The following is a 25,323-nucleotide window of genomic DNA, read 5'->3' on the forward strand; positions in this document are numbered from 1 at the left end:
GGAAGAATCCCAGCGCCTTCTCTAAATGATATAATGGATTGAAGGGCGCTCTTTTTGCTGGCCGAAATGCCAGATATTTGCCTGGCCTATCGACATGCTCAAGCAGCCTTTGTTTCATGAAAGAGTGTTCTCTATTCACTGTCTGAGTGAGCATGGAGTTCAAAGCAACCCAGTGGGCTGTATGCTCTCTGCAATTTAGTCACTGATGGCCTATCAAAACACGCTGTCTCAGCTGCCTTCAACCATGCCTCAAGCAGATGTTGCTGCTCTTCCTTCTGTTTCTTCCGACTAGCCAAATAAGAGATAACTATCCCCCTAGTGTAGGCCTTAGCAGTCTCCTGGAGTATAGACAGGTTACTAGCCATACCCGAATTGATAGCCAAGATGGCTTTGAACTCACTCGAGAAGTGTTCGACAAACTTACTGTCCTTAAGTTTTAAAAAGGATCCGTTCACCAATGCCGGGAACCTGTTCTGTTGCCCTTAATCTCAAGCTCCAAATACACTGCTGCATGACCGGAAATGGCTATGTTTCGAATTTTACAGGTCATCGTCGAATCCAGAAAAACTGAGTGTACTAGAAAAAGGTCAATCCTGGTATGACACTTGTGAGGATTGGAGAAAAAGGTGAAGTCCTTATCTGTAAGGTGGAGACATGTCCAAACGCCAACCAGCCCCAATTCCACACGTAAATAAACCAATTACTTGGATTGCAAAGACGTATTTGGGGGATCTTTGGGCATTCTATCCACTGTGGGGTATATAAGGCAATTAAAATCTCTCCCTCTAATAAATGTGTCACATTCCAAGGGCAATCAACTTAGAAAGTGCACGTCAGGAATCTGAGGGGGTGTGCTAGGGGACAGTAAATATTTAGGATGCCATACTCTTCCCCATGTATTAAGCTTCAAGAATTACAAACCACCTATATTCATCTTTAACTTGATCGAATAACTTAAATTGGAGACTCTCCTGGATAAGTAAAGCCACTTTCCTGCTCTTAGTGTTAAAGGACGAAGAAAAACACCTGATCAAACCCACCCTGCTGTAACTTCAGGTGCTCCTTCTCATCAAGATGGGTTTCTTGCAACAGGAGAACATCAATCCTCTCCTTCCTGAGATTCAAGAGTACTTTTTTTCTTTTGACCAGCAAGTGACACCCCTTAATACTCCTGGTGCACCATTTGAGAAGATACTTAGCCATATCCCTCAATAACAACTCTTGAACACCCAAAAGGGTGAACCCTACTCACAATGCACTCAGTGTAAATAAATGGAGACTCATAGTGTTTAAAAAATGCACACACTAAAACTACATTATCAAAACTTGCAAAAACTACCTTTACTAAAAACCAGCAAACTAAACCAAATATCTGTACAACATACAAAAAAATACTTGATGGGAGACTCTCACCCTGCCTACAGGGGGCGCTTACACTAACCACATACACCTCCAGAACTCCTTCTGGCTTGAGCCGCACCCCAAACTCAGGCGAAAGATAAACAACAAAAATAGGTATTATGGGCAAAGAAATTAGAAGGGGGCACTTCACCCATTCCCAACCCTACACTGACCTCAATTATCACTATAAAAAAGAACAACAACACTTTCTCTAATAAAATAATAAAGAAAAAGGAGAAGTACATGAGGTAGAGAATAAAAAAGGGTAAAGAAAAGAGAACTATTTTTGTCTTTGTCCTTTGGACCATTCGGTCTATTTCAAAGTGTCCAAAAAAGATCTTTGCTTTTTTCTGAGGAGTCAAATACATGTATGGACCATTCATGATTAAAACAGAGCACTGATAGTTATCTAATGGATATTGAATATTCAGATCCCTCAGCCTCTTCTTCACCTCAAAGGACTTCCTCTTGCAGATCATGGCCGCAGAAGAGTCCTGAAAAGACATAATCTTTGATCCTTTATAAATCAGGGCCTGAGGATCCTTTCCCAACAATCTGGAGGCTTCCATTACCTTTTGTTTTTTCCTAGGGCTGGGTGGGGGAGGTGGTCGAACCAGCCCTGCGCACCGCCACCTGTGAGCTCTCTCAATCCGCATCTGGCCTGTCTCAGTCTCCCAGCCCAGAAATCACAGCAGCCAATCTTCGAAAAACTGCTTGCCTTCCTCTCACTCCAGCAACCTGACCACCTGGATGACTTTTCGTTGACCTCAATTCTCGAGGTTGTCGACCTGGTCTACTAAGGCATGTACCTGCTTCTCCAGGGCCTGGATATGTCCTGCCAAGGACTCGACTGCAGTCTCTGACGTTGCGGTCCGCTGCTCGACCTCCTCCACTTGCTTCCTGAGACTCTGCAGCTCCTGCTCAAGATTCTGCAGCATGGCTGAGATCAGTTGCAGCCTGGCACGACTCTATAATCGATGCCTTGATCGTCTCCCGGAGTTTCGCAATCTCCACAGCCAGGTCTTGTTGAGTAGATGAGTCCATTGGGATTTCAGGGGAAGCTACAGTGTGGCCATGGGCATATCCGATACTGCAAAGGAGAATCCTGCCTGTTGCAATTTATTCTGTCCTTTGCCTCTAGTCATCTTCCCTTACTAAAAAAGTGTATCTAGCAATTCTATTAACGTTAAACTATCAATTTTCTTCAAAATAGCTTTGTTGGGGAGGGTAAACACACCACTTTGCCTGAGTTATGGTACAGAGCTCAGCAAGGCATACCTGTTAGATTGCCATGATCTTGGATCCCCATGGTAGTGATTTTAATCCTGCCCTTTTGGTGACAAGGTAGGCTGACAGTTTTATTTTGCATGACATAGCTGGCAAGGTTTCACTTTCTTCCCACAGATTCTAATTTGAGCCTGGTCTTCCAAGCAGGTCAAAGGGTGCCTGCCAGAATCCATTGAGATCCTTCATTAAATATGTAACTTATTATTTAATATAAAGATTGGGTTTTGGTGTTGTGTCAGGACCCTACTACTTCAATGGTCGGGCGTCAACTTAGGGAAGTTGTTGTGACCAACCGAGCAGAAAAAATAATAATTAGAGCCAGGAGACACCCAAACAGAACAAGTTATTTTATTCTTTTGACTTGTTTAAAGGGTTCGGGACTTAAATAACACTCTGCAGAGTTATTATATGTTTTCCTATCCTGCAGGATATATAGTTTTTAATGGGATAGTCAGATATACTTACATATTTTGCTGAGTTTTGTTCAGAATAAATCAATTCTTTACTTGTTTCTTGAGGAACCTGGCTGACGTATTCTTGAAACTGAACTAAATAATGCCTGATACATATGCAATCTGAGCAATTTTCTTCTTGTCACTCTTAAGATGATAAGAGAAAGGAGCAGAATTGGGCTATTCAGCACATTGAGTCTGTTCCACCATTCATTCATAGCTGATATGTTTCTCAGCACCATTCTTCTGCCTTCTCCCTTAACCTTTAATCGCCTTACTAATTAAGAGTCAAACTATCTCTATCTTAAACAGACTCAATGACTTGGCCTCCAAAGTCTTCTGTGGTAATGAGTTCCACAGTTTCACCACCTTCTGTCTGAAGAAATTCCTCCTCATCTTAGTTCTAAAGGGTCATCTCTTCACTGAGGATGTGCCCTTTGGGCTGAGTCTCTCCTACTAATCGCAACTTCTTCTCCACGGCCACTCTATCCAAGCCTCTCGGTGTTCTGTAAGGTTCATTGAGATTCGTCCTCATCCTTCTAATTGAATACAGATCCAGAGTCCTCAAGAACTCCTCCATATGACATGTCCTTCATTCTTGGCACCATTCTTGTGAATCTCTTCTGGTCCCTCTCCAAGGCCAGCACATCCTTCCTTAAATTAAGGGTCCAAAACTGCTCACAATAATCCAGATAATATTTGTGTGACCCTCTCTGCCTTCTCTCTGTAGCACTACATATTCTTCCTTGCCTGATAAAAACTCGATTCTCTCTTAATTGCCTTGCTTGAAACTTCCTTCACGACATGCTCAGGTGGTGCATCGTAGATGCCAGCCACTAACATGAAGTTGTCATAGGTTTCTTTTTGGCGATGATCTATATGTTCCAGTTCTGAAAACCTCTACAAGTCAGAACTTGGGGGACAAAAGGTATGGCTCACATTTGTCACAGTCAGATCAGGGATGACAAAAGTCATTTTAATACTGTGGCAGGAAAAGAAACTGGATTGGAGGGATTCAAACATAGAGTTCTAGTAATGAGCACAGAATCATGAGATGCTAATACATTTAACGAGTTTGTCGAGGAAAGAGAGGCTGGAGGTGAGCAGAGATTTGAATGAAAGTGGACTTTACCTGAAATTTTTTTTAGCATGATTAACTAACGTAAAAGGCAGGAAAGGAAAGTGGGTGGTAAGTTGCTTGGATGGCTGCAGCTCCAAGAACACTCAAGAAGCTTGACGCCACCCAAGACAAGGCAGGTCGCTTGACTGGCACCACATCCACAAGCATCCACTCTCTCTCCATTACCTTTGCTCAGTACCAGCAGTGTGTACTAACAGCATTGTGGGTCAACCTACAGCATGTGGACTGCAGTGGTTCCGAAGGCAACTCACTGCCATCTTCTTAAGGGCAACTAGGGATGAATTATAAAATGCTGGCCAGCCAGCGATTCCCATGTCCAATCTATAAATAAAGAATAAGTACTTTATTAGGTTCTATCTTTTGTTGTACAGATTCAAGTTTTGTTTAAAATTGTTAGTAGCTTTCAAAGATGGAAGAATATTATCCAGCGTTAGCTAAAGATAATCAAGTGAAATGATATAGTAGTTGCAATTTGTCACTCTGGAGTCAGACTACGTAAATGTCTCAGCATCGGGCAAGAATGTCTCTTTAAATTATGGATTGAACTGCTAGGAGAAATTCATTTTCTTTTTCCCTCTAAAACACTGCTGTGGCTGAATTCATTCAATCACATTGATGCTTCAATTTTCACTGAACAGTCCATCATGTGGATAGTAAAAATAACATTGGCACAAAGTATGAAACAGCATTGGAAGTCTTTAGTTCTGTAAACAAACCTTTATGTGGCCTAGTTTTCAAAACTACACTAAGCTCAGAGAAAAACCTATTGAACCTTTTTCTTAGATTATATTTTCTTTCCCAAAGGACACCAAAGTAAATATTAAATTAGTTGTCTCTGGTAGTATTATAAATAATGTTCTATTGCCAAAACAATTATGTGCTAAATGATAAGATGACAGTTATGTGGCTATATGGACTCATAACTCAGAATATTGAGCTCTTGTTCCAACAAAGACATCATGAATCATACCCTTCACAGCACAGTAAAACCAATATTAAAAGGCACTCACTTTCACAGTCTGCCCAGCTTCAGGTCCATCCTACAAAAAAAAGAGAAGCACATGAGGAGTTAATGATTTGCTAGTCATTGACAGTGAATTGAAGTATTCATTTGAAATACATTTGAAGATGAGTGACAGCTATATGTGATCTGGGCAGTCATCCATTATCACAACCAGTTTTGTTTACTGCAAGCTGGGCAATGGTATTTGTGCTGGAAACCACATTTACTGCTTATTCAGCTCTCTAATGGAAAGAATTTGATCAAGAAACTTTGTGTGGCAGACCAAATTTTTCAATCAAATTGCCACCACATTTATTAAATTGCTTCAGGGGAGAAAAGTCTATAGCGAATACTTTCTGTTTAAAATGAATGAACATACACTTTATATTTCTCACCTTTTCACAAAAGTTGCTGCTTGATAGAAACACATTGGCTCCGATATTTTCTGCTGAATTTAGTTTAATGTTCTCATTGGAATATTTTTGTTTTCTTTCTGATAGCCAGCCAGATTGAGAAGCCATTCATCAAGGAAGCCTACAATAGAAAGCTAGAACACTGCAGATGGTCGAGAACAATCCAGAAAGTTGGGAGCTGTGAGGATTGAGGGTGGACAACTGGGATTTTAGCTCAGCAGAGAAATGTGAAACAGAGATCCTGTAAGAGGTCAGGTGGCCCACTGAGAATACTGAGAGGAATGACCAGGGACAGAAAACACTGCACAGAAGTTGAGAGAAGTCAGGGGGCAGGGTGGAGGGGGAAAGGGTGCAGAGATAGAGACCATGAGGATGACAAGTCCATGTCAATCAGGGAACAGATGATGGAAAGAGGCAGACCATTAAGATGGAGAGATTACCTGTGCTTTTTGATCCTTAGTAAGGAAGTTTTAGCTTTCCCCTTCCTGACCCTAAATTCGTCCCAAAACCTCAGACTTTTAGCAATTGGTTCTATGGATTCCATTACACTATCACACTACACTGCATTGCACTACTGTTGACTAGCTGACTAGTCAAGATTGTTTTGAGGGAACAACTAACTAGGGACATGCAGCTAAACCACCACTTGTGGCCTACCACATCCTTCACTCCTCCATTATCATCAAGCCAAATGACTAACCTAGCTTAATGAGGACTCTAGAAGAACATACCAACAGCAATGGGTATGAGAAAAATAAGCTGACAGCCTAGTGAAACTACAACACAAGGCGACAACACATTCATGCGAAACAGAAGAAGCATGTGATGGACCAAGCAAAGTGATTCTACAATGGATTAGAGTTCTTGTTATATTCAGTCATAAATGGTAGTGGATAATTAAACTAATGGGAGGAGTTATCTCAATGAACAACCCTATCTTTAATGATGGCAGAGAACAGCATACTATTGCATAGAACGAGGCTAGATCAATTTTAACCATCCTTAGTTAGAAGTGCAAAATGGATGATCTTCTTGGGTTTCTTGAGATCCCACACTCATATGTGCCAAACTTCAGCTATTTCCTGGTTCTCTCCACATGAATCAAGAAATGGCTCCGTGTGATGAACACAGAAATGGCTCTGGGCCATTTAATAATAAATAATATAAAATAACATCCACAGTAATGCTGTAGTCTTTAGAACCAGCTGCAATTTTAACGAAGCCATTTAAGGACATTTACAATTGTCATCTATCCAACAATGTGGAACATTTCTCAGCTCTGGCCTACCCACTAAAAAGAAGCCAAGCTTAACCTAGCTAATGACTACTTTGTCAACCTAATCTCAATCAACAGCAATGGAAGGTGTCATCAACAGTGTTACCAAATGGAACATAGTTTTGAATAATTTGTTTAAGGATGCTCAGTTTGAGTCTTATCAGGACTACTAATTCCAGACCTCATCATAGTCTTGAACGGACTCAGGAACTCGATTGCAGAGAATGAGGAGAGAGTGACAATGAGTAATCATTGGAGTACAATTTGACAAAATATGGCATGAAGAAGCTTCAATAAAACAGGTGTCATTGGGACTGTTGGGATGTGCACAGACAAACCTGGTAATAAAAAAGAAAGTTAATGAGGGAAGTAGTGTGTCATGGGAATTTCTATGGAAACAAGATGTGGGACAAAAACATGATTTAAAAAAGAAGAAATGGCAATGAGGCAGGTGACTTCTTTCTTTCCTCTCAATATGCCTTACTTCACTTTATTTCCCTTCTTTTATGGACAATGAATGAAACCTTTATGGATTATTGCATGTTTGTCAAATTCTGATTTGGAAGTGGAGCCATTTCAAACACATTTAAGATAAACGTGAAACTCAGCAAAACAACTAAGCACTCAGAGCAGATAAGGTGCAGTAGGTAAATATCTTTCAATCTAGTAACTGAACAACACTGCTTGAAATGGGCATTCTTCAGATTTCATCGGTGTACAACCCATTCTGAATACTGTACTGTATATTGCAGAGTTAAAATATTTTAGTGAAGCTACCGTTCACTCATTACTGAAAGAAACCACAGTTCGCTTACAAACCTGAATGGCAATGGTCAGCGATGTTGCTTTGAAGTGCTGCTCCACAACCTTTGCAACTTTCTGGCTTGTCTGAAACAAGTCTGTCAACTCATCTGGTTGCAGGTCTCGAAAACGTTCAGTTAATCTGATTGGACAAACTAACACATCTTTATTACAGATAGTCAAGGAAAAAAATACCATAGAACCATTTGAATTTCAAATGAGAATAAATTAAATTAAATATGAGTAGCAAAAATTAAAAAAAACAACTTTGTCTTTTAAATGTCATCCACAAAACAAAACTATTTTCTGTAAGCTTCTAAAGAGTCAATTCAGAGGAATAAATAGCAGATATTATTGTACTTCATGGCAGCAATGGCCACTCCCAGTTCCACTGAGCAGTGATTTTTCTGATGGCTACTCTTCAAACAAACAAGGTTGAAACAAAAGTTAAAGTTTTAAAGAAACAAAACAGTTCCTGAAAACTTCCTTGCACAGACTTTCTTTCATCAAAATCTCTCCTTCATATCAGTAGAATTTGTCACAATATTTGACTTTAGGCTGTCGGTTCAAGTGTGAAGCTTTCAAGTTCCTAACCCAAAACACATTGAGATTTTGAGATACATTTTACAGTTGGTAAAACCTAATTTACATTATCCTTAACCTGTACCTCGAAGTTTATTGCTAAAAACATATAGCATTTGTACAGAATGTGCAAAACCACTGACTGGTACATTCAACTCAAAAGATAATGGCTGTGTTAATAACACTGAAATTTGCATCACGTTCTGCAACCACACTTTAAGTCATGTCTTTTGATTTGATAACTAGAGTGTGCCACCTGTTGAAGCCACCTCTACACTAAAAATGGAATTAAAGCAGCCTAAAGCCTCTATCTATACGCTTCACAAGTAAAAGAAGATTTTTTTTAAGATTCCGGATTTAGGTATTTAGATATTTAAACATCTTGGAATCCAGCTTGTTGAGTCACTCAGCCTTCACTCCCGCATGTTATGATAGCATCTGAACCATACTATACCAGCTGCATAGTGAGTGTATGTGGGGCAGCAGAGAGAAGATAGTGGTACTTACCCTGGTGAATCAGCAAAGGTCACTGATTTTCCTGGTTTCTGATCAGATTCAGCTGGATGACATACTTTTCAAATTTTATTCTTTGGATCGCATTGAGCTACATACCATATCTCTAAAATACTTTATGACCCTGAAAATTCTATTTGTGCTTGTTCTCTGCTTTCTGATACATGCAAAGAACAAAAAAAGTACAGCACAGAAGCAGGCCCTTCAGCCTATCAAGACTGCATCAACACAACATGCCTTTCTACACTAAAAACCTTTTGCCTCGAAACAGTCGATACCCCCCTATTCCCAGCCTATTCGTATATCTGTCATGATGCCTCTTAAATATTGCTATTATATCCACCTCTGCCAACTCCTCCGGCAGTACATTGCTGGACATTCCCCCAAACGGTTTGGACCACATTGACTCAGTTAGCTACCTCAGAACAGGCTGGCAGGATCTACTGTCATGGCCTCCTCGACCAATTTTGTTGTAAAATGACAGTCCTCCCCTCCACCACTCTGCTCAAGATCCTCAGGTCCCAATCCACAAAATGATGTGCCAATTTCCCCTTTTCTGCCACATCCAGAGTAGAGGTCATTATCCTTGTAGGGAAGCTCCAGATTGCCAGCAGGTGCCCCATAGTCTTTTAAATATGGAGCCAGTGTCATGGGATCTTATGTAGTGATGAGTACTTCCATCTACAAGTAGAGGCTAGCACTGGATGAGTGTGTCAGCGTAAGGGTGGGGTACATTGTTAATGAGATATGTTTGGGATTGACAATATGAAAAAATAAGTTTGATCTCATAGAAAAAAACTTTTCATGAACTGTAACAAAAATATTAATCTGGTTTCTGATCAGATTCAGCTGGATGACATCCTTTTCAAATTTTATTCTTTGGATCGCATTGAGCTACATACCATATCTCTAAAATACTTTATGACCCTGAAAATTCTATCTGTGCTTGTTCTCTGCTTTCTGATACATGCAAAGAATAAAGAAAGTACAGCACAGAAGCAGGCCCATCAGCCTATCAAGACTGCATCAACACAACATGCCTTTCTACACTAAAAACCTTTGCCTTGACACAGTCGATATCCCCCTATTCCCAGCCTATTCATATGTCTGTCATGATGCCTCTTAAATATTGCTATTATATCCACCTCTGCCAACTCCTCCGGCAGTACATTCCAGGCACTTACCACCCTCTGTATAAAAACACCTGCCTCTCACATCTCCTTTAAACTTACCCCCTTTACTTTAAATCTATATCTCCTAGTTATTTACATTTCTACCATGAGAGAAAGACTCTGGCTATCCATGCCTCTCATAATTTTGTAAACTTCTATCAAGTCGACCCTCATCCTTCGATATTTAAGTGAAAACAAACAAAGTTTGTCCAATCTCTCCGCTTAGCTAACACCTTCCAAACTGGGCAACATTCTGGTAAACCATTTCTATACCCTCTCCAAAGTCTCCACATCCTTCTAGTAGTGTGGCAAACAGAACTGTACGCAATATTCTAAATGTGGCCTAACTAAAGTTCCATATTACCGCAAAATGACTTGCCAATTTTATTATTCTATGCTGTAACCAATGAAGGAAAGTATCAACTTGTGTTGCTACTTTCAGGGAGTTGAGGATCTTTACGCTTAGGTCCGTCTGTATGTTGATGGTACTAAGGGTTCTGTCATTTATTGAATATTTCCCTCCTGCGTTAGAACTTCCAAAATGCATCACCTCACATTTCTTACTTTCATTTTAGTAGAGGCTGGAGAAGGCCATTTGACTCATCAAGCCTGCTCCACCATTCATTAATTTCATGACAGATCTATCCATTGTCTCAGTTCCTCCTACCTGCTTTATCCCCATAACCCTTAATTCTCCTATCATGCAAAAACCCATCCAACAGTGTCTTGATTATATTTAATGAAGTTGCCTCTACTGCTTCCTTGGGCAGAGAATTCCATAGATTCATTACTCTCTGGGAAAAGCAGTTCCTCCTCACCTCTGCCCTAAATCTACTCTCCCTCATCTTGAGGTCATGTCCCCTAGTCTTAGTCTCACCTATCAACAGAAACAACTTGCCTGCCTCTATCTTATCTATCCCTTGCATAACATGATTCGGAAGTGCCTGTGTTGGACTGGGGTGTACAAAAGATAAAAATCACACAACACCAAGCTATATTTCAACAGGTTTATTTGGAAGCACCACTCCTTCATCCACCTGATGAAGGAGTAGCCCTGCAAAAGTTGTGCTTCCAAATAAACCTGTTGGACTATAACTTGGTGTTGTGTGATTTTTAACTTTATATGCTTCTATAAGATACCCTCTCATTCTTCTAAATTTTAGCGAGTACTCTCTTCATAGGGTGACCAGCTTATCTCCAGAGTCAGCCTGGCAAACCTCCTCTGCACCACCTGTAAAGTCAGTATATCCTTCCTCAAGTTGGGAGACCAGAACTATGCACAATACTCCAGGTGCGGCCTCACCAATACCTTGTACAATTGCAGCAGAACCTCCCTCCTCTTAAATTCCAATCCCTCTAGCAATGAAAGCCAATATTCTGTTTCCCCTGATTACCTGTTGCACCTGCAAATCAACTTATAGTGATTTATATACGAGCAATCTTAAGTCTCTCTGCACAATAGCATGCTGCAATCTTTCACTATTTAATTAAAAATTTGACCTACTGTTTTTACTTCCAGAGTAGATAACCTCACATTTACCAACATTGTACACCATCTGCCAGACCCATGCCCACTCACTTAGCCTATCTAAATATCTCTGCAGACCCTCCACATCCTCTGCACAATTTGCCTTTCCACTCAACTTATTGTCCTTAGCAAACTTGGAAATGACACATTTGGTCTTCTCTTCCAAATCATTTGTACACAGCATTAACAGTTGCGGGCCCAACTAATCCCTATTATACTGGCTTTGGAGATGGTGCAGGGGAGGTTGTCCAGGTTGATTCTGGAGATGAGGGGTTTCTCTATGAGGAGAGGTTGGGCCACCTGGGACTGTACTCACTAGAATTTAGAAAAATGAGATGGCATTCCTAGCGAAACATATAAAATTATGAAAGGGGTAGATAAGATAGAGGCAGGCAAGTTGTTTGTCTGGATTAAACACCAACAAGTACATTGACCAAGCTTGGAACTGATAAAGTATTTTGATACACATCATTCTTTCATTTTGTTTTCACTCTTTATCTCACTTTTTTTGATTTTCTCTTGCCTTTACTATATATAAAATATATATATATATAACTATTAGATGTGGTTGATACTTTAAATGTTGGTATTAAGGGTCACTGTTAAATCAATAAAGTTGGAAAAGTCAAAGGCCCTGAAGCAGGTCAAGTAAGCAGAACTTACAGAAATTATAAACTTCCAAATCCTATTATATGTATTGTGAGGCTTGTTAGTGCTGCCTGGTTCCATATCCATATTCCATTATAGTACACACACAGTAGCTCAAATAACCTTCAGTCTAATTTCTACAAGTACGTGAGAAACATTTACCAATTATCCAAAAAGCAATTAAAAAGAACCCATTAGCAATGGACCACATCGGACACAATTTCCTTGATGCATGACAAGGGGCTATAGTGTACAGAAAGACAGGAAAACTAACAACAATGTTTTCTTGTGCTGAGATTGTGTACATCATAATTACATTATTTCAACAATCAAAAATTATTGAAGCAGCCCTAACCCTTTCCTGCCCACTGCTGAAATCATCAGAAGGTGTGTAACATGCTACTTCTAATGGACTCTAAAAATGAGCAAGCAAAAGTCAATCAGAACCTGGTTCCAATGATGACTGCTATCTTCTTTAAGCAATAGAAAATCAGGAATAGAACTGAATGTATTGTGGTGATTTCTGTTCACTATTTTGGACCTGACGTATGTCTGACATGAGATTTCAATTATATGCCCCAAATCTTCTGCAATGATGTAACTTGTAACGTTACCCAAATAATTTACAAAGTATTCTGGGGTGAAATGAACAAGTGCAATGGTACTTTTAAATGTTTTTAGTCCCAGCAAAACTTCCTTAAACTTCTGAACTGCAAGCAGAAAACTGAAGGCAGCTTAGCAGGTCCAGGGTTGTAGCAAGGCAATGATTTTTGTTTTTCAGTGGAATCAGAAACCTATCCTTTTATTCTTTAAACACTCTAGCTAACAATCTATTTCTGCCAATTGCCACTATAGTGAGTCAGCAAAGATAACAATTTACATAATGTCTTTTGGCCTTATTTCCTTCTTGATTCAGCCCGAACGGAAATTCCTCCACAATATCTTTTTCAAAAGCAGATTTACCTCAGTGTTCCCCCAACTCCCCCCGATTTACCTCCATTCACCTACCTTCACAGATTACTGAATTAATTTGGATATTGAGTCATAAATTTCACAGAAGTTTGATCTTGTACTAGATATGGACATGGGAAATAGCTGCGAATTAAGGACACTTAAGGGACAATGTTCCTTATTTTGTGATTGTGTTCCTTCAGATCTTAAGACTTAAGGGCGACCAACTTTAAAGTTCAATGTGAACTTAGTTAAATTCCTTTTTTTTAATTCATTGACAGGATGAGGGTGTCATTCGCTAGGTCAGCATTTATTGTCCATCCTTAATTGCCATCTGGGTCAACCACATTGCTGTGGGTCTGGAGTCACATGGAGGCCAGACCAGGTAAGGATGGCAGTTTGCTTCCCTCAAGGACATTTGTGAACCAGATGGGTCTATCTGACAATTGACAATGGATTTACGGTCTTCATAATACTCTTAATTCTAGATTTTCATTGAATTCAAATTCCACCATCTGCCTCAGTGGGATTCAAACCCAGGTCCCCAGAATATTACCTAAATCTCTGGATTAACATTCCAGCAGTAATACCATTAGGCTGTCACCTCTTGCACCCTCTCAAAATGGGTACCTATTTGGTATCAGCCTGCACTCAGTGGTTGAAGTTGTATCTGAGGCTGACAGAATTAAGTTAAAGCTACACTCCAGAGCTTGCACACACAATCCATGCTGACATTTCAATACTGTTTTCAGATAAGAAACGCATCTGAGACATGGAGAAATTTTAAGCATAATTGAGTTGTGTATGCAACTAGAATATGCTCAAATCTTCTCAATCTTTCAAGTGCCTCAATCAAACCCTCCATCCAAATAAATCTTTGCTTACAAAACTGTCCACATGCATGATTCCCAAATGAGAATATCCTCCAGTTGTATTTGTCAGGTGGGAGAGACAAGTCATTTTTGTGATTATTTAATCACAATTATTCCAGTACATGTTTTTGAAAAACCTGTACAGCTCTGTGTCTTATTTCATTAAATACTTCTGTTATAAAAATCTACTTGTCAAATTTAAATTGAAAAGCTTCCCTGACAACAGATTCCGAAACAATGCTCAAATGAGCTGAAATGTCAACTTTCACGTTCACAGAAGGAACATGCCTATGTGTTCAGTATTACCTTGGGTCCTGATTATTTATGTTGATCTGTGCCACCTTATGCTTATTTTAAGTTTCAGCATATTTTAGTGAGGTGACAATAGGATGACATTTTGTTGTAATTTGACATTGATAAGATTAACGTATTTATAGATGTAACCTTCAGGTCACATGCAAGAAGTAAACTCCAAATCCCAATTCACAATTGGACAGAAAACAGAGGCAGAAATGTTGTAAAACTTCATACAGAAAAAAACATAATGATGGCAATGTTCTAATTCTTCAGGCTTTGAAATCTTCATAGTATTTTCATAAATAGAACTGGGTGAAAGCTTTTTCGTGGGATGGATTGCACCAAAATCTCAAGGAACAATTAATCTACTTCTGTAAAACTAAATCTCAGAACCTAGCAGCAAAATGAAGTAAACATTTGGCACATCATTGATGTCCTGACTCTCTGAAATAGAGTCTTTACTTTAGTGCCCTTTATTGCTAGAAGCTTCAACAACCACTTACAATCATATACCCTGAATAGGCACACCCAAAAATCTAAAATTGACATCCAAGCCAACTTATTACCACTACTTATTTTTAAAATCATACTGAAGTAAGTGGTTTTTCATGGTACAGGCTAAAAGAAATAATCTCACAGCATATACCAATTTACCAGCTGTGTCCGTTGGCAAAACTCGCAGTGGAGTTAATGTGGCAACTCATCCTAGCTTCCCAAAATCTTCTGCTTGGTCAATAACAACGGGACAGCAGTGACAGGGCCATCAGCATGCTAAGACCTTGTTACAGTCGTAATTTATGAAATTCAAACTGCATCCATTGTGGTGGAACAGTGCTTGATGCAATTGAATCAATGATCTCAAACACCTGTACCAGACCAATTTTAAAGATAACACAATATTTCATTTTAAGGATGACACAATTGATCCTCTAAGGAAGTGCAATTTACACATTCAGGAGAAGCTTCAAGTGGAACTGAATGCGATGGAACAAAATGATACAATTCAGAAGGTATATCTTTGCACAAATTGTCACAACTCAAGAACAAGTGTTTTAAAGAAAGATGTCTCCATGTGAGTATGCCTAGATCCAAGTCATCTCAACCTGTCACTTCAAAGGTATAAAGTAGTGATGCAGGAAGAATTAAGTCCTAAGTTATTCAGAGCCATATTCCTTTCCAAATTATAGCACGTCTACAGGTCTGTTCATTTAGCAGAATCCTAGGACCATAAGCTCATAAGAAATAGGAGCAGGAATAGGTAATTTGGCTCCTTGAGCCTTCTCGCCATTCAATAGGATCATGGCTGATCCAATATTCCTCATGTCCACTTTCCTGTCCTTTTCTTATAACACTTGATTTCCCTAATGATCTATCTATCTCAACCTTAAATAAACACAAGGACTCTGCCCCCACAGCTCTCTGCAGCAAGGAGTTCCAAAGATTCACAAACCTCAAAGAATAAATTCCTCCCCAACTCAGTCTATCCTAGGAGTTTGAAACATTTAGGATACCATTTGGATGTACTGTTTCCAGTAGTTACCATCTGAACTATTAGTAAGCCATAGATTATTCCAGCAGCTCATGCATAGGACTAATGAAACATACTCAGATTTGTTTGCTTGGCTGACGATATCATGATCATATGTAAGACAAGGGCACAGTATCACTAAAGCTTTCATGTACTGATGGCAACAGAACAGGAATTGAAATTTAACAGTATGAAGTGTCAGGTCAATGACAGCCAATAAAACATCTTCAAGTCCATTTATTTCACCCAGGAGTCCATCCCAATCTAGGTAAGATCGGGAATACATATGCCCACCCCAAAAGGATCTGTGATACATTCCTTGGATTTCTCATCTCACCACATATTCTAATTTCATGGGAAACATATTCTGCTGAGAGATTTCCTCAAGAAGGATACCTTCACTGGTAGCAAAACAAGCACCAGTACATTATGATCTTCTCAGCAAAACCTTGCCAACTGCAATACTATGACTCCAGGAAATAGATGATTCTCAAAATCAATGCATTGCAAAAAAGCCTAGGAGCATATTTTTTACAAGACAAAAAATGAATTGCATTTGGTTCAAAACCCTTTCATGTGCACAAAAACTACTCCAATATAGAGTGTGAGACATCAACTCTGATATTTGGCATCATGTGATGTCACACCGACTTATTTGGTAAAAGAAACTCACTGTTGAAACAGAACATAAGCCACTAGCAATGGTCTGCTGTAAACCATGAACAAGTGCACAGTCATATTTGCATAGTCGACTAGTCAAAGTGCAAAGATACAACATTCAAATGAGAGAGAAGCCAGGTACCAAGTTGATCATATTTAACATGCTAAACAGATTACACTCCAAAGATAAGATACATGTCTTCACCTACATGGAGATGTTCTGAACCATCAAGTTGATGATGTTCTCAAAGTTGAACTGTAATGCTTTAGAATGTAGAAAAAAACATTACAGCGCAATACAACCTCTTTCGCCCTCGATGTTGCACCGACCGATGGAACCAATCTGAAGCCCATCTAACATACACCATTCCATTCTCGTCCATATGCCTATCCAATGACCATTTAAATACCCTTAAATGTGGAGAGTCTACTACTGTTGCAGGGAGTGCGTTCCATGCCCCTACTACTCTCTGAGTAGCGAAACTACCTCTGACATCTGTCCTATATCTATCACCCTCAATTTAGAGCTATGTCCCCTCATGCTAGCTATCACCATCCGAGGAAAAGGGCTCTCATTGTCCAACTTATCTAATCCTCTGATTATCTTATACGTCTCAATTAAGTCACCTCTCAACCTTCTTCTCTGTCATGAAAACAGCCTCAAGTCCCTCAGCCTTTCCTCATGAGAGCTTCTCTCCGTATCAGGCAACATCCTGGTAAATCTCCTCTAAAACCTTTCCAAAGCCTCCACATCCCTTCTATAATGCGGTGACCAGAACTGTATGCAATACTCCAAATGTGGCCGCACCAGATGTTTGTACAGCTGCAGCATGCTCTCATGGTTCCGAAACTCAATCCCTCTTACCAATAAAAGCCAACACACCATACGCCTTCCTAACAACCCTATTAACCTGGGTGGCAACTTTCAAGGATCTTTGTACCTGGACACTGAGATCTCTCTGCTCATCAAAACTACCCAGAATCTTACCATTAGCCCATTACTGCATTCTTGTTACTCCTTCCAAAGTGAATCACCTCACACTTTCAGCATTAAACTCTATTTGCCACTTCTCAGCCCAGCTCTACAGCTTATCTATGTGTCTCTGTAGCCTACAACATCCTTTGTCACTATCCACAACTCTACCGACCTTAGTGTCATCTGCAAACTTACTAACCCATCCTTCTATGCCCACACCCAGGTCATTTATATAAATTACAAACAACAGTGGACCAAAACAGATCCTTGTGGCACTCCACTAGTAACTGAACTCCAGGATAAATATTTCCCATCAACCACTACCCTCTGTCTTTCAGCTAGCCAATTTCTGATCCAAACCACTAAATCACCCTCATGTCTCTGTACTTTGTGCAATAGCCTACCATGGGAAATCTTATGAAACGCCTTACTGAAATCCATATATGCCATATCAACCGCTTTACCCTCATCCACCTGTTTGGTCACCTTCTCAAAGAACTCAATAAGGTTTGTGAGGCATCACCTACCATTCACAAAAACGTGTTGACTATCCCTAATCAACTTATTCATCTCTAGATGATTATAAATCCTACCTCTTATAACCCTTTCCAACATTTTACCCACAACTGAAGTAAGGCTCACAGGTCTATAATTTCCAGGGTTGTCTCTACTCCTCTTCTTGAACAAGTGAACAATATTTGCTATCCTCCAGTCTCCTGGCACTATTCCTGTAGACAATGACGACATAAAGATCAAAGCCAAAGGCTCGGCAATTTCCTCCCTGGCTTCCCAGAGAATCCTAGGATAATTTCCATCCAGCCCAGGTGACTTATCTATTTGTACACTTTCCAGAATTGCTAACACCTCCTCCTTATGCACCTCAACCCTATCTAGTCTAGTAGCCTATAGCCCAGTATTCTCTTCAACCACATTGTCTTTTTTTAGTGTGAATACTGACAAAATGTATTCCTTTAGCATGTCCTCTATCTCCTCTGATTCCATGCACAACTTCCCACTACAATGCTTGATTGACCCTAACCTTACTCTAGTTATTCTAGGTATAGAAAGCCTTAGGGTTTTCCTTGATGCTATCCGCCAATGACTTCTCATGTCCCCTCCCAGCTCTTCTTAGCTCGCTCTTTAGGTCTTTACTGGCTAACTTATAACTCTCAAGCACCTCAACTGAGCCTTCATATCTCATCCTAACATAAGACTTCTTCTTCCTCTTGACAAGAGATTCAACTTCCTTAGTAAACCATGGCTCCCACACTTGACAACTTCTTCCATGCTTGACTGGTACATACTTATCAATGACCTGCAATAGTTGGTTTTGAATAAGCTTTGGTGAGAGACAGTTGCAATCAGCAACTGCTGAAGATGAGCAAGTGTAAGATTTGCAAAAGACCATTCGCCAAAGGTGCTCTGACAAGATTAAAGAAATACTTGAGAGAAATTGGCTATCTTTGCCATACAATGAAGGACTTGGTCTATCACAATACGTCATTCTCAACAGCAACCAAGTCCTAATAGTAAAAACATTACCCTTGGATATCATGACCAGAGACATATGGGTATTGAATGTCCAAGACAGCTACAGCTTGAATGTGTGTACTAGCCAGGGATAAATCAGGATATTCAATGACTCAAAATGCACGTGAAGCATACTAAATGTATCAATCCTAACAGTGGAGGGAGGTTCTACAATCACATCATATTCCACATGTGTTTTTTATATATATGTGTGTGCTTTTAAATGAAAGTAGCAACACATATACTCACCTTTTTCAGTGCACACCTCAAAATTTCCAGTTGGTTGACAACTTAGCAATATGAGTATGACCATCTCTGATACAATGAGAAGTATTTTCAGTTTATTCAGTATACAAGATCAGATTATCAGACCAGATCAGCGGACCACAGTTCACAAACAAACTGGTTCAAGGCATGTGCAGTAAGTACTTGAACAAGGGGGGCTACATAGAATGAAGGAGCACCTGGCTAGAGTAGACTGGAAACAAAGATTCTATGGTGGCACAATTGATGAGCAGTGGAGAACTTACGAAGAAATTTTTCAAAATGCTCAAAACAAGTGTATTGCAGTGAAAAAGAAGGATTGTAAGAAAAGGAGTAATCTTCTATGGACGTCTAAGGAAATAAGGGAGGCTACCAAATTGACAAAGAAGGCATACAAAGTGGCCAAAATCACCATGAAACTAGAAGACTGGGAAAACTTTAAAGGTCAATGGAAAGCCATAAAGAAAAGTAAGATAGAACATGAAAAAAAACTAGCACAGAATATAAAGACAGTTAGCAAAGGTTTATATAAATACATAAAGCAAAAAAGAGTGGCTAAAATAAACATTGGTGTCATTCTTGATGAAGGGCTTATGCTTGAAACATTGATTCTCCTGCTCCTCAGATGCTGCCTGACCAACTGTGCTTTTCCAGCACACTCTCTTCGACATTGGTCCTTTAGAGTATGAGAAGGAGTATTTAGTTTTGGGATATGATGAAATGACTGTGGCATTGAACATGTATTTTGTATTGGTCTTCACAGTGGAGGACACTAACAACATGTCAGTAATTGACAAAAGTATGTGAGGACCTGGAAACAATCATTATTATGGAAGATGTAGTGTTGGGCAAGCTAATGGAGCTAAGGATAGATAAGTCTCCTAGGCCTGATGGAATACATCCCAGGATACTAAAAGAGATGGCGGGAGAAATAACGTTTGCACTGGTGGTAAGTTTCCAAAATTCGCTTAACTCTAGGGCATTCCCAGAAGATTGGAAAACAGGAAAAAGGGAGGTGTTTAAAAAGGGAGGTGGACAAAAGATGGCAAATTATAGACCAGTTAGCTTAATCTCTATCGTGGGGAAGATGCTTGAGCCTATTACCAAGGAAGAAATAGCAGGGCATCTCAATAGAAATTGTTCTGTTGGACAGACAGAGCATGGGTTCATGAAGGGCAGGTCATGTTTGACAACTTGTTTGGAATTCTATGAAGACATTACAAGCATGGTGGATAATAGGGACCCAGTGGATGTGGGGTACCTAGATTTCCAAAGGCCTTGACAAGGTGCCACACATGACACAGCTGCATAAGATAAGGATGCATGGCATTATGGGTAAAGTATTAGCATGGATAGAGGATTGGTTGACTAACAGGAAGCAAAAAGTGGGGATAAATGAATGCTATTCTGGCTGGAATCAGTGACTAATGGTGTGCCTCAGAAATTGGTGTTGGGAACTCAATTATTTACAATTTAAATAGATGATTTGGAGTTGGGAACCATGTGTAATGTATCAAAGTTTGCAGATGACACTAAGATGAGTGGCAAAGCAAAGTGTGCAAAGGACTGTGAAAGTTTGTAGAGGAACTTAGATACATTGAGTGAGTGGGCAAAGGTCTGGCAGATTGAATACAATGTTAATAAATGTGAAGTAATCCATTTTGGTAGGAGTAACAGTAAAAAGGATTATTACTTAAATGGTAAAAAGATGCAGCATGCTGTTATGCAGAGAGACCTGGGTGTCCTTGTGCATGAACCACAGAAGATTGGTTTGCAGATATAAGTAATGAGAAAGGCAAATGGAATTTTGCCCTTCATTGCTTCAGGGATTGAGTTTAAAAGCAGAAAGGTAATGTTGCAGCTGTACAGGGTGCTGGTGAGGCCATACCTGGGGTACTGTGTGCAGTTTTGGTCTCCATACTTGAGAAAGGATGTATTGGCACTGGATGGGGTGTAGAGGAGGTTCATGAGGTTAATTCCGGAGTTGAGGGGGTTGGCTTATGAGGACAGACTGAGGAGACAGGGATTATATTCATTGGAATTCAGAAGAATGAGGGGGGAATCTTATAGAAACATATAAAATTATAAAGGGAATGGATAAGATAGAAGGAGAGAGAATGTTTCCACTGGTAGGTAAAACTAAAGCAAGAAGGTATAGCCTCAAGATTAGAGGGAGCAGATTTAGGACTGAATTGAGAAGGAACCTCTTCACCCAGAGGGTTGTAAATCTATGGAATTCTTTGCTCAGGGAAGTAGTTGACACTACTTAGTAAACGGTTTTAAAGCTAAGGTAGATATTTTTTGAAAAATAAAGGAATTAAGGGATACGATAAGAGCATGGGTAAGTGGTTCTGAGTCCACAAAAAGATCAGCCATGACTTTATTGAATGGCGGAGCAGGCTTGAAGGGCTAGATGGCCGACTCCTCGTTCTTATGTTCTATTATGTTCTTGTAAGTGGATGTAACCCATATCACATATTCACTTCACTATCCAGACTGAAATGTTCTAGGAAATATATGGTAGGTACTATAATTAATGAGCAGGTGGCACAGTGTCACATCAGCTAACACTGCTGCCTCACAATGCCAGAGATCCGGGTTCGATTTCAGCCAGATTCTGTGTGGAGTTTGCACATTCTCCCTGTGTCTGTATGGTTTCTACTGGGTGCTCCAGTTTCCACCAAAGTCCAAAAATGTGAAGGTTAGGTAGATTAGTCATGGTAAATGCAGGGTTGGGTGGAATAGTCATGGTAAATGCAGGGTTGGGTGGATTAGTCATGGTAAATGCAGGGTTGGATCTGGGTGGGATGCTCTTTAAAGGATCAGTGCAGACTCTATGGGCCTAATGGCCTCTTTCATAGAGTCAGAGAATCCCTACAGTGCGGAGTGTTGAATAACAAAACAAGATTTTCATATTGGATTGCGACATTTTCATGCAAAATCAATGGAGAAGAGATTACAAGTCTGCTATAATGCATGTTTCATCAACGCAAATTGTCTGTAACGTGATTGACAAATAGGGGATGCTGTTTCTAAAATGCGAACTTTAAAATAGTGTGTTGGCTATAACACGATTACACCATCAACATTTTAACTGCTATTTTTCTTGCGCAAATTTCATATAGTGCAGGGTCGCACAAGAACGCAACCATCGCATTATAGAAGAACTGCCTGTATATCCCCAGCTCATGCTTGATATTCAGAATGTAAGTGCAAACAACTGTATCCAGCAACTAATTGTCGAGCAATTCTGAGACAAAGGACATTCTACTTCAAAGACTGAGAAAGATGAAGAGTTACATGATGAGTGAAATCAAAACTGCACACTGGCTACAAAGTGCAAATTAGAAATTTAAATACAATATAAATATTTGGACAGCAGCAAAGGTTAGTAAAATATGCAACCAGCTCAGATCATTCAAAGTCTTATGGATCATGGTGCAATATTGTAAATAAATAGAACCTATCTCAATCGTGAAAGAAGAGAGTGAGGAGAAAATCACCAACATTGACGAGTGCACAGTGATGTTCAGTGTCAGCAACCAACAGCCAGCCAGCCAAGTTATCAAATAGGTGCAATGAAGAACAATGTGTACCTCTCCAGGTAGGTGTATGATCAGCAGATCACAATAAGTTGTGAAAATTTCCAAAGCATTATACTGAAATTTGAACTGTTAGTTTTGTCAACAGTGTTTTACCTGTTCGTAGGACTGTTGAATGGAGAAAACATGTCTATGGACAATCATATATGTCTGTATGGGATAATTTATTTTTAAAAAAAAGAGGGATGTTGTCTTCTGTCTTACAGTCAGTATTCCTTTTATCAACATGCTAATTAAATCATCACAATTACGTGGCTCAGGATATAAAAGTCTTAGACACTATCTTATAGAACCCACTTGAAGCATGACATACTGCTCGAACATATTCTTCTGTAACAAAATAGCCTTATAACATCCTAGAAATTTCTGTGCCCGTGATTGTAATAATTGCATATAATAGCCGTCTGTAACAAATATCTGTTTAATTCTTTGATATTACATGATTTACAACCTAGTTTATGTTATGTGGATGGCATAAGTAGTGCCCTATCAGTTAAGGATACCCTGCCGGAGGCAAAAACCAACGGCGGTGGGCATTTAGATGAAGGAAAGGCACTGATTGACCTTTAAGAGTCTCTTTCTATTCTCTGTAGTTTCTTTTAGAGATGTGTAGTAGATTGGTCAGAGTATTCAGTATAGGAATTGGGAGGTCATGTTGTGGTTGTACAGGACATTGGTTAGGCCACTTTTGGAATATTGTGTGCAATTCTGGTCTCCCTCATCTCGGAAGGATGGTGTGAAACTTGAAAGGGTTCAGAAGAGATTTACAAGGATGTTTCCAGGATTAGAGTCATAGAGTCATAGAGACATAGAGCATGGAAACAGACCCTTCGGTCCAACCTGTCCGTGCCGACCAGATATCCCAACCCAATCTAGACCCACCTGCCAGCACCCGGCCCATATCCCTCCAAACCCTTCCTATTCTTATACCCATCCAAATGCTTCTTAAATGTTGCAATTGTACCAGCCTCCACCACATCCTCTGGCAGCTCATTCCATACACGTACTACCCTCTGCGTGAAAAAGTTGTCCCTTAGGTCTCTTTTATATCTTTCCCCTCTCACCCGAAACCTATGCCCTCTAGTTCTGGACTCCCCGACCCCAGGGAAATGACTTTGGCAATTTATCCTATGCATGCCCCTCATGATTTTGTAAACCTCTATAAGGTCACCCCTCAACCTCTGATGCTCCAGGGAAAACAGCCCCAGCCTGTTCAGCCTCTCCCTGTAGCTCAGATCCTCCAACCCTGGCAGCATCCTTGTAAATCTTTTCTGAACTCTTTCAAGTTTCACAACATCTTTCCGATAGGAAGGAGACCAGAATTGCACGCAATATTCCAACAGTGGCCTAACCAATGCCCTGTACAGCCGCAACATGACATCCCAATTCCTGTACTCAATACTCTGACCAATAAAGGAAAGCATACCAAACGCCTTCTTCACTATCCTATCTACCTGCGACTCCACTTTCAAGGAGCTATGAACCTGCACTCCAAGGTCTCTTTGTTCAGCGACACTGCCTAGGACCTTACCATTAAGTGTATAAATCCTGCTAAGATTTGCTTTCCCAAAATGCAGCACCTCGCATTTATCTGAATTAAACTCCATCTGGCACTTCTCAGCCCATTAGCCCATCTGGTCCAGATCCTGTGTTATCTGAGGTAACCCTCTCCGCTGTCCACTAAATGACAAAAAGTAGAGGACCCAGCACTGATCCTTGTGGCACTCCACTGGTCAACCCTCCAACAACCCTCCAACACCACCCTCTGTCTTCTACCTTTGAGCCAGTTCTGTATCCAAATGGCTAGTTCTCCCTGTATTCCATGAGATCTAACCTTGCTAATCAGTCTCCCATGGGAAAACTTGTCGAACGCCTTACTGAAGTCCATATAGATCACATCTACCACTCTGCCCTCATCAATCTTCTTTGTTACTTCAAAAAACTCAATCAAGTTAGTTAGACATGATTTCCCACGCACAAAGCCATGTTGACTATCCCGAATCAGTCCTTGCCTTTCCAAATACATGTATATCCTGTCTCTCAGGATTCCCTCCAACAACTTGCCCAACACTGAGGTCAGGCTCACCGGTCAATAGTTCCCTGGCTTGTCTTTACTGCCCTTCTTAAACAGTGGCACCATGTTTGCGAACCTCCAGTCTTCTGGCACTTCACCTGTGACTATCAATGATACAAATATCTCAGCAAGAGACCCAGCAATCACTTCTCTAGCTTCCCACAGAGTTCTCGGGTAGACCTGATCAGATCCTGGGGATTTATCCACCTTTAACTGTTTCAAGACATTCAGCACTTCCTCCTCTGTATTCTGGACATTTTGCAAGATGTCATCATCTATTTCCCTACAGTCTATATCTTCCATATCCTTTTCCACAGTAAATACTGATGCAAAATATTCATTTAGTATCTCC

At 40.1% G+C, this 25,323-nt stretch overlaps 1 protein-coding gene across 6 annotated transcripts in view; it reads right to left on the bottom strand.

Moving 5' to 3' along the window:
* Window positions 1-25,323, bottom strand: part of LOC140483809 (bis(5'-adenosyl)-triphosphatase-like) — a 1,171,574-nt gene that overhangs the window by 393,149 nt on the left and 753,102 nt on the right. For all 6 annotated transcript variants that reach the window (XM_072582436.1, XM_072582437.1, XM_072582433.1 and 3 more), the window contains 2 exons: window positions 7,793-7,938; window positions 5,292-5,321 (listed from right to left, as the gene is read on the bottom strand). In XM_072582436.1, coding sequence (XP_072438537.1) covers window positions 5,292-5,321; window positions 7,793-7,938 — 176 coding nt within the window. The remainder of the gene's footprint in view (window positions 1-5,291; window positions 5,322-7,792; window positions 7,939-25,323) is intronic.

This window comes from Chiloscyllium punctatum, chromosome 12 (assembly GCF_047496795.1).
Source record: "Chiloscyllium punctatum isolate Juve2018m chromosome 12, sChiPun1.3, whole genome shotgun sequence".
In the NCBI taxonomy this organism is placed as follows: Eukaryota; Metazoa; Chordata; class Chondrichthyes; order Orectolobiformes; family Hemiscylliidae; genus Chiloscyllium; species Chiloscyllium punctatum.